Source organism: Vicugna pacos, chromosome 3 (genome assembly GCF_048564905.1).
Source record: "Vicugna pacos chromosome 3, VicPac4, whole genome shotgun sequence".
In the NCBI taxonomy this organism is placed as follows: domain Eukaryota; kingdom Metazoa; phylum Chordata; class Mammalia; order Artiodactyla; family Camelidae; genus Vicugna; species Vicugna pacos.
Window position 1 is genome coordinate 36,417,531 of NC_132989.1, and position 15,894 is coordinate 36,433,424.

Here is a 15,894-nt window from a genome sequence, read left to right on the forward strand (position 1 = left end):
TTTTTAAATTAAGGAATATACATTGCTTTTTTAGACGTAATGTTATTGCACACTACAGTGTAGACTACAGTATAGCATAAACATAACTTTTATATGCACTGGGAAACCAAAAAATTCATGTGGCTTGCTTTATTGTGATACTCACTTTGTTGAGGTGATTTGAACCGAACCCACAATACCTCTGAGGTCTGCTTGTAGATGCTTCTTCTATTAGGTGTCTGTTGCTCCCATAACCAATTACTACAAACTTAGTGGCTTAAACATTGCACATTTATTTTCTTACAGTTCTGTAGGTCAGAAGTTCAGCCCTGGATTCACCAGATTAAAAACAAGTTGTTGACAGGGCTATATTCCTTTCTGGAGGCTCCAGGGGAAAATCTGTTTCCTTGCTCATTCAGGTTGTTGGCAGAATCCAGTTCCTGTGGTTATAGGACTGAGGTTCCCGTTTCTTTGCTGGCTGTCTGCTGGGGCTGCCCTTACCTCCTAGAGGTTTCTCTCTCGTCCTTGCACATAGCTCCCTACATCTCAGAACCAGCAACGGCATGTAGAATCCTTCTTATGCTGCCATGTCTCTCTCTCACCCCCGTTTTTCTTCTTATTCCACTATTAAGGACTCATGATTATATTGGTTCTACCCAGATAATCCAAGATACCATCCTCATTACAAGGTCCATAACATTAACCATGTCTGCAAAGTCTCTTTTACCATGAAAGGTAACATATTTGTAAGTTGGGAGGACTAGGGTGTCAACATCTTTAGGGCCTTTATTTTGCCTAATGCACTCTCAATTAAGTATTACCTGAAAAACATTGGTCTGTAGGGTGATCAGTGTGAATCAGTGATGGAACCTAACCCTCATGATGCCAAGACCAGATTTCACTTTTTTACTTGCAGTTGGTTTATATCCATGCTAGCTTAATCTCATGCTTCCAGAAGTAGAATTAAAAGGCATTACTAGAGACACTCTGGAATCTTGTGCTCCCAGCACTTCTCCCTGACCCCTTCATCTTCCTCTGACACCCAAAACTGTAGTTGAAACTTAGGTCATTCAAATTCAACATTAGTGGGGTTTCAAGAACTAAGTTTGCCTGGGTATCAAGAACGTAAGTTTTCATCACACTTTTCCCTAGGAGTCTATCTATTAAGTATTTTTATAACAAAAATGTAAAAGAACTAAACATAAAAGTGTACCATCCTATGCTACATTAGCAGTGTTCTTCCTGGTGTAAATTTTTTTTGAGAATAGCATTAATAGTTTTATTTTTAATATAAAGGGTAATCCTACAATGGCCACCTAAAAAGTACCCACCATCATTCAAGCCTCAGTCAAGGGCCTATGGAAATTTTTTCCTGGTGTAATTCTCTCTACAGCACCCAATTTGGCCCCGACTAGAAACTCGACTGCTTCTCACATGTGCTGTTTCTTCCAAGTGCAGGAAAACTTCGTTTCCATCTCCGGCCACAGTGCTCACAGAGAGGGGGCAGGGTGAGCAGAAACAGGCACGGCCCGTTCATGTGGGCCAGACAGAGTTGGGAGGGAAGTAATACATGATAAAGGAAGGTGGACCAGCGCCAGAGGAGGGAAAGGCCCCCTCGGGGTTGGGGAAGGAAAGGGCTGAACTTCCTGTCCTGACTGGGTATGGGATTAAAGCCCCACGAACCGGCTGAGGCGGGGGTGTAAACAAGAAATGCTGCTAATGTGAGAAGCAGAGGAGCACAGACAGACCAAGGGCTGTTTGCAGGAGCTAGCAGACTTTGGATACCTGCCCTCTCTCTCTTCCCTTCTTGCAAATGGGTCTGCTTGTCAGTAGCAGCTTCTTTTTCCATAAAGAGATTCAAGCCAATGTTCTTCAGGCTGGAGCCACATCCTCTAGGAGCCATTCTTGGAGATACTGGGACCCCGCTTGGAAATACTTCCAGGGCTGCCTGCTGAGAAGGCCACCCAGAGCACTCCCCTGATGGAGCTCTAACGGAGGAGTCTCCCACTCCACACCCACTACGAGGACTGGCTTGTTCAATCTACAGTGTTCCCTTCTGATAGAACACACACCCTGCAACTTTAATGTGAATTTAATGTGCAAATGAGCACCAAGAAATCCTGGAATTCTTCCCATAACCTCAACTAGAGGGGAATCCAATTAAAAATTGTGCAGCACCGGTTGGCAGAGCAGAGAGGAAATCGTACTGTGGCTGATGCCTGTAATAACATTGCCTCCCAGACCAATAATTGCCCAAGTGAGCGTGAGAGCTCCAAGTACCTTCCTCTAGTATCTGCTCTTCATCATCTGGGGGCCTATCTATGGGAACTATTTCAAGGTTCAAATCCATAGCTTGAGGATGTGCCAACCATTGTTAAAGAAATTATTTTCTTTTTCAGAGTACAAGTGTCTGCAGCGATGTGAACTAATTGAGGAGGACGGCAGGTGGCAGAGAGCAGGTGAGCTCCTTCCATTTCATGGTGAGACTTTGAGGACTTGCCTTTATGGTAGACTGGAACTCTCGGGCTGATGTCATCATGACTGAGTTCGCTCCAGATTTGAGTCCATGGAACATGTGCAGGCCACCTGAGGCGGAGCTGGAGGTGTACTTGGAAGTGGCATCCCCACAGCCGGCACCTGGACGTGCCTCAAGCTGTTCCCTGTGGAAGCAACAGTTTCTACAAGAGCTCGTCTTTCTCAACCACTTCAAGAACTCAGATTTGATCTGAGTAGTTTTGTTTTGTTTCGTTTTGTTTTGTTTTTTCATGCTTTGAAAGCAAAGTGCCCAAACATCTCTTTAGGACCCCAAATGGCAAATTATTTCAAGATTAAGGCCAATGTTTTGCTTTATTTCCCTTGCTGTTTGACTTCTGCACACTAGGAGAAAGCAGAAGTGGCTTTTGAAATACCATGCAGTTCAGACTTTAATTTTCACCTCAGTTTTAGATAAACCTAAACCAGCAGCCAAACTGCAAGTATGCAAAAATTTCCATTTGCCTTCGTTACTAAACATTGTACAAAACTTTTGACATTTGTCAGATCACTGATGTTGGAATAATCTTACTAATGATGGAATCTAGCACACAGACAGCAATGGATAAGATAATGGGTTTGGAAGTCTGGGAGTCCTGAGTTGGCTTCCTTACTCCAATCCTTAACTCAAGTTCAATGTGACCCTGAGTTAGCTATTTTAGTCTAAGTATCACTTTCCTCATGTGTAAAATAAGAATAATATCTTCTTGAAGAATTGATGTGAGATTTATATAAACTGACATATATATAGGAAGTACTAGGCACAGTGCCTGACCCACAGCACCCTCCCTACATATTAGATGTCATTTTTGTTACCAAAATAAAAGAACTAAGCCATCAACTCTGAGTCATTAAATGCTATGTCTTTTACAAGATGCTAATCTTATTTGAGGATATCTAGGAGACTTTTGTAAAAGTTCATCTCTTGCTTCCTTTGGAACAGGCAGGAAAAAAATGAACAATGAGAACAATTATCCTAACCAAACCTCTTATAATACAGAGCTGTATGACCAAATTATTAGCCTGAATAAATTTGCTTGTCGAATTTGCAGTTAACCATGCTGTACAAAGTCATGAATGCAAGGCTTGCAGGAACCCAGTGGATCCAGAATGGCCCTGAAATTCAGCCATAAAATGAACAAAGATCTCAAGCAAAACTGCTGGGAGTCCAGGCAAAGCAGCGCTGCCCGGGGGAGCAAAACTAGGCAGAGCACCTCCCTGGCCTGGCCTCCTCCCAGGAGAGCTCTGCCTCTCTGAATGCACATTCAGAGACTCTCAAAACCAGAGCAGCTGCACAACCCACTTACTGTGCATGGGCCTTGGGTGGAGAGGCACAGAACTTCCTGGCAGGCTTTTAGACCTCAACAATAAAGCACCTATATGCCCCTAGGAGGGCAGGGAGAACTCTCACTGGACTTCTTCTGTAGGAGGTGGGAGCTAGCCTCCAGTCACTTGATGAATCTTGTCACAGCAGTCTCCCAACATGGGATGCTGGCACTGAGGCTGAAATTTCCCTGCAGCATGTCTCCCTGTTAGCTAGGGAGTATGGGTTAGGTATGGTTTTAGCACTTCAGGCCCTGGGCTCTTTTGTGTCTTTTCTCCTGTTGAACAATTTTTTGGAGAAAAGAAGATTCCCAGTCACTAACTCAATTAAAAACATTTCCCTGGAGCAGAAAGAGCAGGGAGTGGCACGTTATTTCAGAAAGCACAGGGACGGGAGGGAATCCAAAGAGTTGCCTGAAGTCACCACCCAAAGTCTCTGTTCACTGAATAATTGCCCTAATTGTGAGGTTCAAAATCTTGTTCAGGAAAATAGACCAGAAGAAAAATGGCAACAGTTGGCTCTGAGATTTCCTGGAGATAAAAATGCCAGCTCTGATGAGGTGTGGCCCACGTGTAATTCTGCCTGACAACCATGTGACATTCAAGGCCCCCGACGTGACTCGGCACACGCACACAGCCGCTGAGTAAAAGCAGTGACGCAGCGATCACGCCAGGCGACCAGAGCACTGAGCTTGGCGTCCCATGCCCGATGGCCTTTGGTCATTTCAGTTTTCCTTGTTTCCTCTCCTCCCCTTCTATTTCTCCTCCCCACCCTATCCTAGCTCTTTCAAAAGGATTTGATTTCTGTAACTCTTTAGTAGAGAGACAGGGCTTTACTTGGCGACTTTTGGTTTACAGGATCGTTGGTGAACAATCAGTCTGTCTGGCAGGAAGGTACGCCCACAGATATTACAGGGAACCAACTGGCTCTGGGCACTTGTCCAAGCAGCTTCGTTTAAGGCATCGAGATCATAGAAACCCTTGGCTGAAAAGTTAAAGAAAAACAGAGAAGGAAAAAAAAAGTAAAACAACAAAAAAGAAAGAAAAGAAAATGGGAAAATGGATCAGTTTTCATTCTGGAGAAACTTACTCTACTTTTGATGGAAAATATTTTCAGGAAATACCTGTTGACTGAGGCTTTTAAACAAATCATATTACTTCTGCCAAAAAAAAAAAAAAGTGCTGCTCACTCTTAAGGGTTGAGAACGGTTAGCTCAGATCCGAACCCAGAGGCTTTTCAGTCCTTAGATCTTAAAAAGGGTGTTGTGATAGGTGTTCTTCACTAATTATTAACATCTTTGTTTACACACTATTATCTTGCAAATATGGCTTTTGGTCTTCTTTCAGTTGACTCTAAATATAAGCTTACAAAAAGAAAAGAACATGTATTTGTATTTTCCTCCTCTGTAATCCTTCAGTGGGATGTTTTTAAAGGCCAAAACTGATGGTTGAGAGTGAATTGAAGATGAATTATATCCTAGAAATTTATCATCTCTTTATGGCCACAAACTCAGAGATTCTTTAAATAATTAAAGTGAAGAATGCAAACCGAATAGTTAAATCTGATGAAAAGAAGTGTCCTTACGAAAACAACAAAGACAGCTGAGAGATGTATAATCTTCATTGGCAGGGCACAGGAAAAAAAAGCATATGGCTTTATTTTAGAGAAACAGTGTGGGATTTAGCTTTAATAAACTTTATTTAAATAGAATAGCTTTAGTACATTAAATTGACTATGCCTTAGAATTGCTCAAAATAGGCCCCCCAAAATGTAGCCAGGCGCTCAAAAATATATTACACAGTTTTTAAAAAATCATTTTCACAGCATATATTTCTTCATTAAAGCCCAGGAAATTCTCATATGACTTCTATCTAATGGTCCACACAACCATAGCAACCTTAGATTCTTTAACAAGCCTATTAATGTTCTTCTTATTTATTTATTTTTCTCCATAGGAAATTAAACTGCAGTACAATAGTACAACCTAGTATTTCTCCCTTGGATAAAGCAAGCAATACTTTCTGTGCAGGGTATGAACGTGTATTTTGAGCACTTTGAAAACAGTTGAAAAAAGAGTGGCACTGACTTTCTGTTTACTCATATGAGTTTTAATATGGACTCAAAAATTCCAGAATGCTTATTCTCACTTGAAGATGAGTCATTACATTTCTAAAAGTTTCAGGACTTTGGATTTGGAGGAAGAGTTATTTGAACTCTATGACTACAGCAAGACCATGGGATGGAAATGGCAATGGAATTCTCTTTATCTAGAGAGGAAGGCCACCTTCAGAAATAACAATAGCGTGGAGCCAAGAGGAAAATTGCAGAGCAGTGCAATTATAGGACCTGCCTTGTCCATCTGTAGCCAACAACAAAATGGTGAATCCTCCAGGGCTTTCAAACCAGTCATTTCTCTCACCTCTTCTAGAATTGTGATAATTATGGTCAGGCAGAGAAAGTGATAAAGATCTGAAGTGAAGGAAAGAGATGTTTGACACCAAATGAGAAATGCTGGGAAGGGAATTTCAAAGAGGTAAACAATCTCTTTGTGAGCAAATGCTCTAATTCTAGTGACGGCTATTTTCATCTTGAGTTCTTCTCCTACCTGTGTGCAGAGTCCTCCTCTTGGCAGGAACTGTGAATAGTTGGGTTCTGGCAGCCTCTGGAACTCTACCATGATAATCTAGATTCACTCTGTGGGCTGTTAAAAGACTCTCTTTGGGTCACATCTCTAACAAGAGAGCTTTGGGCTAACTGACACTAAATAACCTCCAAGGCACTTTCCAGGTATGTAAATCTATGGTTACATAAAGAGAATCAATTAAACTAATGATAATTCTCTGAAAACCGAGAATGGTTTCCCTTTGAGGAGAATCAGAGAATCGGCTGAGAAAAATGACAGTGGTAGAAATATGATGAGCAGGTCTGAGCTTGCATGGCAAACATGTGCTCGGGACTACTTCATTCTCATCCTAAGTGAGTAAGCTCAGTAATGAGGCCACACACAGCAGTTTATGGAGGTCCAGTTTCAAATGGCTTGTACAGTGCTTTACAAAATATTAACTGCAAAATTTTTAAAATATGGGCATTTCACACAGATGTCTAGATTTCCAGTTTATTATTAAAAGATACACTCACAGTAAATTTAAAGCTAAATTTCCTAATGATAACACAAGCAGGGACGAGGCAGCAGCTGTCTCCTTTAGAGGGAGCCAGTGCTCTCCAGTGCCTCATAGTCCCCACCTTCCCTTTTCCATAAATGGACAAATTTATTCAATTGTATAACATGCGTGGACCCTGTAGGCATTTCACTTTGATACCCCTGCTCTGTGAACACTGAGACACATTCACATTTGAATACATGTTTCCAGATGTCCCCAAAGGTTCTTTAAGCTTCATGTTTTTTGAGTATTGTGGTTGATAATATATGAAAGTAACTTTGGGGAAATTTGGTATATTTCAGTGAGTCCCTCTCCTTGCACAGTTGGCCAGGATGTCGTATCTTTACATCTTAGCACCTGAAGACAACACTTTGGGCAGGCATTCCAGGACTGTTTTTCCCATTTTGCTGTAGCCAAGACAGTAAATGTTGCTGATTTCAGTTGTTTGAACAAGCAAGAAAAAAATACCTCTACTCTCATAAGTTTAGGGAGATAAGTCTTTCTTCCCCAGAACTTACCAGTGATGGTCCTGAGTTCTGGTTTTTTTGGTTCCGGTCTCCTTAACTCTTTAGGCAACAAGTTGTTTTCATTATGCCATTTTTTCAGACATTGTGGCTCATGGATGGCAATTGATTTTGTTCCATATTCACGACCACAAATGTAGCAAACAATTGTTGGTGGACGCCTTATCATTGTTGGCTGCAAGTAATACAAAATACCTGTTAGATAAAATTCCAGTTTGGAAATCATACTTTAAAATTATAATACATTTAAATTTGCATGAAAAATCAATCTATTTTTTAAAAGTCTAACCATTCTGGTGAATTTAACTTTTTTGGCAGTAAAGAGAACTATATTATCTGAGTGATTGAGGTGGGGGTGGGGGTGGTTTAGGAGGAGGATAGGAAATAAAAAAGAGCCAACCAGAATTCTACATAATGGTACTTTGTAAAACGCATTTTCTCATTTAATATGACTGCACTTCAGTAAAGTCAGTCTGGCTATAATGTATCCACAAGGACTAGCAGGGCAGCATGTCTGTGAGAGCTTGAGCCTTCATGGCTCTGTGGGTAGGTAAATCGTGGGTCCAAGAGAACACCAATGCTTTGTTCTAGATAACAGAGAAGATGGAGATGTCACTTACAGAAAAGGGAGAAATCAGGAGAGACAGTTTGGGGAAGGAGAAAAAAGTGGATTCTGTTCTGGACCTAGCTGACGTACTAGAAGAATTTAAACATGAAAGTCCAGCCAAAACAAGAAACAGAGGTCTGTAGTTCAGGATTAGTGGGATTCAGAGCTATCTGCACAGAAAAAAATGTTTAAAACCATAAAAATTCCAGAAAAGGAGTATATAGAGAGTGGATGGAGAAAAATTCTTGGGAGAGTAGCTACCATAATGAGATTGGGCAAGGGAAATTGCAGCCTAAGAAGATAAAGGTTCAAGTCTGCAGTTAAAGAAACAGGGCGTGGAGACAAAAGACTCTGTTCAGATTTCTGAAAACACTTCTGGTTCCAGAAAGTTGGTATCATCAACCCTGTCAAATACTACTGAGAGTAGTGGGTGGTTGAGGAAGGTGAGTAGATCTGGTTGCTAAATAGTTTGGAGTTAAAGATTAGGTCAAGAAGAGAAATACACTTTCAAAAAGTTTGCAGAAAGGAAATTTGAGAGATAAGTAGAGTTGAAGAAAGATTTGTTTTGTTGTTGTTGTTAAGATAGGAGTATCTTGGTGGAGGGAAAGAAATTGTAGGCCTAAGAGAAAAGGGGGGTAATCAACAGAAAAAGGTCTCTGAGGAGGTGGGAGCAGGTGGGATCAAGGGTGTAACTGGAAATGTTAGCCTCTGAGGAAAAGGAAGAAAAATGAAACAGATGCAGTTGAAGGAAGGTTGTTGTAGGGAGGGAAGCTCTAGTGGAGCTGATAGAAGAAGAATTTACTCTTCAAAGTAAGAGGCAAAGATCTTCAGAGAGTGAAGAGATTCCAATTCTGGGAAACAGAATAATAAAAAATACTGGGATTCAGCACTTTGGGAAAGGCAACAGTGATTCATTTAAGGAAGAATACTCACCAAATAATGGAAAAGGCCCAGGTAAGCTGAGCTGTAAGAAATTTCAATGGAATTAAATGACCTTTTCCAATATTTCTTAAGTAGCAGTGGGTGGCATGAAAGCAGAAACAAATTAAGTTGGTGGTGTGGTCTCCTTTGGGAAAAAAAAGCATGGTAAAATGTGTGCATGTTTTAGAATCAGCTTGCTTTTAACTAAGACTGTTGGAGGTTCCACTTGCAGTGGAAATAGCACAGGGCAAGAGCAAAATCAAATGGAAATACATTTATGATTCCTGGATACCTGAGCAGAAATAACAGATTCTAGATGAGTAAATTCGCAATTAATACAGACCAAGCAAAATGGAAAATGGAGTGACTCCTGGATGAGCCAAGTCTTTAAAAGAACACATTATATGTTATGTTATAGCTATAATGGAAAAGAATCTGAAAATATACGTCTATATATATGTATATGTATAATTGAATTGCTTTGCTGTACACCTGAAACTAACATTATAAGTCAACTACACTTCAATAAAAAATTAAATTTAAAATCACATTATTTGAGGTAAAATATTTTTATTCTATTAGTCTATACTGACTTATACTAATAGACTACATTAATCAAAACAACTAAATAGTTTGTTATCTTTCCTTGTTACTAGCCATGTAGCAAAGTCTAACACCTGAAAAGTGACTTTAAAAATATTGGGGGAATTAAAGACTTAAGAGAAAGGATAAAGCAGAAGTAATAATTTTCAAAATATCCAAAAGTTCCTTATTATTTTTTACATGTTTATTTACTTGAAAGATTAATTAAGTGCAGGTTTCTAAATTTTAAAACAAGAAGTTACTCTTTTTATTTTGAGAATGATGAATTTATTAAAATTCCAGATGGAAAGCAGGAGCCAAATCTAGTATTTAACCAAGCGTGTAAGCAAAATAAACAGTGTGAGTCATAAATGAAGACATTCATGTCACATTGTCATAAAGCTTCTTTTGCAAGGAAAAAAAATCAGAAAAAAATAGACACAGAGGCTAGAAGACATGCACAAAATAACTTGCAGGGATGTGGGAGAAAATTAATACCATAAAAAGGCTAAGATGTTCTATATTATATTTTCCAAAGCCTGCCCCATCCTCTATACTTGTGGTTGAACTGCAGTTGAACCTGCAACACACTCCATATTCGTAGCTTGTGAACATCTTACTCCTAAGCAGTGCTCTAGGAAAGGGCAAGCAACCCCGACACACAGCTGAAGAGAAAAACCCCGTGGGTCTGAACAGAGATAAGAGAACCTCTTTATTGTTCATTAGTTTCACAGTTGTCAGTCTGAAATTTCCAGAGAAATCTGAACGATCTGCAACTCGTGGTTCCCACCATTGCCTTAACTGCCAAGGTTTTACACTTCTGCCTCCTCAGTGTTTTCAGATGGAAGTGGACGTGTTGGGGAGGGAGAGAAGAAACAGGAAGAAGAGACCAGAGCCCTGTAGGAAAGAGCAGAAGACCCTGCTTGGCTAATGTGCTACTGTAACTTGGCATAACTGAGCAAGGCAGTGGGGGCGAAGGTGTGCCCACGGGGCTGGTGTACACCAGGCCTGCGGGGACCAGAAGATGCCAGGAAAGTGTAACCAAAGGAGGGCAAAGAGGAAGCCACTAAGTCAAGAGTTTCTGCAGAGCAAAGGATTAGATCAGCACTTTTCCTGTCAACATCTCAGGTAGTATTTTGGAGGTGAGGCATTACTTTGTTAACATCAGGGTAAAAGACTTTTTAAAAAGTTAATCTCGGAATCTACATAAGCACTAATTCAGATGTGAACTGTTTTACGGGGGCAACTAAATGCCCCTGCACAGCAAGTTTATTAGGGCTCATCCCAAGCTTGCTTTTGTTCTTTCAGTTTCCTGGGAAAGTCTATTTAGGTTGGATACAGACAGAGGCACTTGGACACTCAGGGAGAGCTTTCTTATGTGTATATTTCTCTCAATTTGAATCCAACTCATTTTCATATGTTTTCAATCATTTTGCTGGCCACTATTGGAATTATTATTTTCCACGCAGCATTTTTTTTTAATGTCATTTTTCTGTCAGGAATGTTCAGTCTTTTAGGCCAGGACTGTGCAATGCAAAGGGAAGTGAACATTTACCAACTTTTCTCCTAATCAGTGTAGATGACCCGTCATCCATCCATTCATTTTTACAATTTGTAATATCACAATTGAAACAAAGGGGAGAGAATAAGGACCAAGAAAAGAGGGTGGTTTGCTGGAGAGGTGTTGACAGAAGAGGAACGGATGTAGGTCCAGAAAACCTGGACTAGGACACTTATTTCAAATAGCTTCAAATAGCTTCAAATAGCTTTTGATGACCTCCCTGTTAACTTGGGCTGAAATGAAACCACAGTGAGCTACACAAGTCAATTGCTAGTAGAGCTCATAGAAAGAAGTGTGAGAGGTGGCCAGAAAGAAAAAATATTCCTAACATTAAGTATTATTGCATGAATTGTAATGAAACATCAAAAACTAAAATAGAAGTCATGACTAGCAGTTTTGCAGGAGATCAGAAACACTCTACATTTGGTCATTACTTACATTAATCCCACAATAAATACTAAGTAATAATAGTGTGAAGTTATGTCAAATTATTTATAGGAGAGTTAGGAGAACATGATCCAACAATGTAGCTTTTGGGAGATACATTGAAATATAAATTAGTAATATATATGGAGCCATAAGTCCCTTTGAAAATCTTAATGGTTGCAATCATCATCTCCCCCTAAAAAAGCACGTGTATAGAGAACTGGAGAAATGATTTGGAGTGACTGGTGGACTCCCTAAAACCCATCCATTAACCCCAGGAAGTGAGCTTTTGGGCCTTTAGTCAGAGCCAAACCTTTTATTTCAAATAGATGCTCCTTTGTGTAAGGACCCATTTGGCACCATTTAAATGCCGCAAAAAGTACTAAGTTGAAGCCCGCAAGAACTTAGGAAATACACCACCTCTGGTTTTAGAAGGATCTTAAGTCCTGCTTTGAGTAAGACAGTCCCTAATGTACCTGTTGCCCTGACCAAGGATTAATAGTTCCTTCTTTTACTCTCTAAAATGTCCCCATCTAGTCAATAAATTACACTGTCACTTCTGAAAAACATCAGTTAGTAAAATATAAGCAATCTTGAAATAAAACAAAAACAGCAAAAAAAAAGTTCAGAAATACTGAAGCTATGACTGTAAGACTGGCAATAAATCCATTTAAACACAGAACTAAGGTAAAATGACTACAGAAATTGTGATTAGGGAAGAGGATAGAAAAAGGAACACACTTTGACAAGTAAAAATACAAAAATTGGCAAGGGCAGGAGTGGTACAAGGATGCTAACAATACTAAGTTCTCCACCTTTCATGGCAAACAGTCAATTAACATAGTATCAAATCAAAACATGGTGTTAAATTTTTTCAAATTCTTTAATAACATCTTTGTTTTTTTACCTTTAGTAGGTCCTTTAATATTTTAGTGAAGAAATATTCTTCTGAAGTTCAGCAATATCATCAGTTTCACTTTGCTTTCTCTTTGTCAAACTCAAGTAAAATTAAATATATCATCTCTATTAATAATAACTTGGATGTGATGATCTCACTTCTGTGAAAAAAATCTGCATGTCTATTTAGACATGTTTATTCACATAGGGAGATGTCTGGAATGATATTCACTAAGATCTAACTATTTGGAGGTCAATTGTTATGTTAATTTTTATACTTTCTTACTAGCTTAATTTTTATAATGAACGTGTCATTTTTTATATGAATAATAAAATAATAGAAAAGAACATCAACTCCTGAGTCAAAAGTCAAAAGATTAGGTAATAAAATCAGCCCTAAAAGGAAAAATCAAGTGGAGCCCAAATTACTTTCTGAAAATTCCTTAAAAAACTGATAAAAGATGATATTCAAGGTGTTGTGTATAATACAGTTTAGTGATGTAACCACTTAGTAATTGGAATCAGAATTAACATTAGGAATGAATACAGCCTTGCATAGCATAAAATAGAAGTATAATGCAAAATGAAAATATTTGCAATATTTAAATTTGCATTATTCCAGTAATACTATTTTGTCAACGGTTTATAGCTGAATACACATTAGTTAAATGCTTGCATAATGTAGCTTAATTGAAGTCCTAGAATTTAGCTCCATTACTTTAAAAAGTAGTAACAAAAACCTGGAAAAATAATTTGAGGACACAATTTAGCACAAGTCTGTTTCCACCATAAGATAATCTAAGTATAGCTCTTCCAGATATTTTCATTTTGTTCAGGCTTGTCTTCCTGGCGTGGTTGCATTTGCCAAAAAATGAATTCACAAATAACTAGAAGGGATCATAGGGTATGAGACATTTTATGCTAAAAAGTGCCAGCCAAAAAGATGATTTGTGGGGGTGGATGGAGTGAACCATGCCTTGGGTCCTTTGTTGCCCATAGTGGCTGGACTGACAAATCATCGTGTCATTTTCAACTTCCCAACTGCTTCCCTTCCCTCTGTACTTGACTATGTTTTGTGCAAACTTGGATGGTCTGATGTAATAATCAGGTTTTTCTGTGGTTCTCTGTGGCTACAGAATAAAGTCCAAACCCTTCAGACCAATTTCATTTATGCCCAGCGTTAGCCCTGTCAAACAGGTCTGCCAGCCACACCAGCCTCAACACCCTTCCCCAAGCTAGAGGTCACAGTCCTCAACTTTGCTGCCTCTATGATTTTATACGTCTGCTCCTTCCAGCAACAAGCATTTAAACTGAGTCTAGTACCGTCACCATGCTGGAGTTTATGGGGAACCCCAGGGCTTAGCTTGCCTTAGTAATAGAGACAAGCATATATAAGTGCCATGATACACAGAGTGCTATAGGAGCCTGAAGTAGGAAGAAAGGCAAGAGTTTTGACTAGAAGCCAGTGAAGGGGGTGACATTTTAAATGGGTTTGTTTAATGGGATGAGCTATAGTGATGAGGGGAGAATGCCCTCAAAGAAATTGCCGAAGGACATGACCAACTCAACAACTGTTTAGTAGTACTGTAATATGTCAACATGAAAGCTTTAAAGTCCATAGTGAAGTGACTGATTAGAGGAAGTGTGAAAGTAAGAATATAGCGCTGAACCCAGGCTCCATCCTCCTGTCCTCAGAAGTTAGTCATGCTTCAGTATCTGGGGAGGGATTTGAGAGACAGTACTAGAAGCAAGTTCTTCCTATGCCAAGAGAGCTGCCTTAGCCATGGTAAGACATTGTATTATTGTGGGAGTCAGGCAGACAGAGGGCAATGAATAAAAGTAATGGAAAGTGCCTTGATTGTGTTGAGACTTCAGTTTCAAGATGAGGACTTAATTAGACCAAGGAATGGGCCAGATGAGGTAATTTATAATTTTCAGATACTAAAACATCTTGATTCTTCCATACTGAAGACTTTCAAACTGGTTCTGTCTGCACTGAAGTTGACAGCACACTCAAGTGATAATATAAACATTAATGCAATTAGAAACATCCATGACTAGATAAACAAAGTGTAATTCCACCATTCAATGGACTATTACTCAGCAATAAAAAAGAGCTACTGCTGCTTGCTCCAACATGGATGAAACTCAGAACCATTATCCTAAAAGAAGCCAGACGTAAAAGACTACATTACTGCCTAATTCCATTTATATAAAATCCAAACCAAGCTGCAATGGTTAAAATTCAAATCCGGGGTTGCCTAGAGGCTGGAGGGGAAAGGAGAAATAAAGCTATAAGGAATCTTTGGGCATGGTAAAAATGTTTTGTATCTTGATTATGGTGGTGATATAACAGGTATATAAAACTGTCAAAACTCATTGTATTACACATGTTTAATAGATGGAATTTATTGTTTGTGTATTATCCTTCAGTAAAGCTGATTAAAAACCACTCATGCCACGCATGCAGATCTAGTTTGGTTGAGTATTTTTGCATTATCATGCTCACACAATGCAGTCAGTTCAAAGTCAGCAGTACACATTGTCAGATGAAATTCCAAAGTCAAATAATGTATTTTAGGGTGACTTTTGCCAGAAACTGGAGATTGTTTTCAAGTGACCTAAATTCTAAATACCCTTTGTCTCCCAAGAAATTCTCCACTTGAAAAAAGAAAAAAAAACAAACCATAGGAGGAAAATTGTTTTAAAAGAAAACCAGAGAAAATTAGGAAGTGTTTTATTGAGTTTCTTTTCCAGGATATTAACATTTTTGCCAGAGAAAGTACTCTAGGCAGCAACTCCAGTCACATACAATTTCATCCAGAAAAGTGTGATTCTCATGTCAGGGGCTGAGCCCCTGCAGCAGGGTTGGGTAGCTTAAAAGTGTGCTCTCTGTGCCCGTATTCATGGCATCTGGCATTTGAAACCTAAGTGACACCAGTTTCTAATCCTCCAGTAAGAGGAACTTCAGGGTCCTTTAGTAGATGAGTATGAGTGTGTGTGTGAGAATGTGTACAAAAGACAGACAAGGTTAGTCACTTTCCTCAGTTAATTTCAGGGATACGGAGAGGCTCCCTTTGTGTGAAGCTAGTCATTCCTTTACATTTTCCCTGGCTTTGCCTTTGACTGCCCTTCAGCCTACCATATCATTTTTAGACTCATTCCCCTCAGGAAGAGAGAGCTGAGCGCTCCGGTTCTAGAAGGTCAAAAATACAATTACCTGTCTCCTACCAGGGAACAGAGGAAGCCTCCTACATTTGCACATCAGAAGGCGGTAGTTAGCTGGATTTATTTGCTGTTATTGAAGCAGCTGGCCTGTTCTTTTTGAAGAGGTTATTTTAGTGGGGCTGGGACAAAGCAGCCATATCAAAATGTAAAAG

General features: G+C 39.4%; 1 protein-coding gene across 3 annotated transcripts in view; it reads right to left on the bottom strand.

Moving 5' to 3' along the window:
- Nucleotides 1–4,647: 4,647 nt before the first annotated feature.
- Nucleotides 4,648–15,894, bottom strand: part of ZNF475 (zinc finger protein 475) — a 47,968-nt gene continuing 36,721 nt past the window's right edge. For all 3 annotated transcript variants that reach the window (XM_006216504.4, XM_072957805.1, XM_072957803.1), the window contains 2 exons: nucleotides 7,515–7,695; nucleotides 4,648–4,819 (listed from right to left, as the gene is read on the bottom strand). In XM_006216504.4, the coding sequence (XP_006216566.1) occupies nucleotides 4,668–4,819; nucleotides 7,515–7,695 (333 nt within the window). In that variant the 3' untranslated portion in view covers nucleotides 4,648–4,667. The remainder of the gene's footprint in view (nucleotides 4,820–7,514; nucleotides 7,696–15,894) is intronic.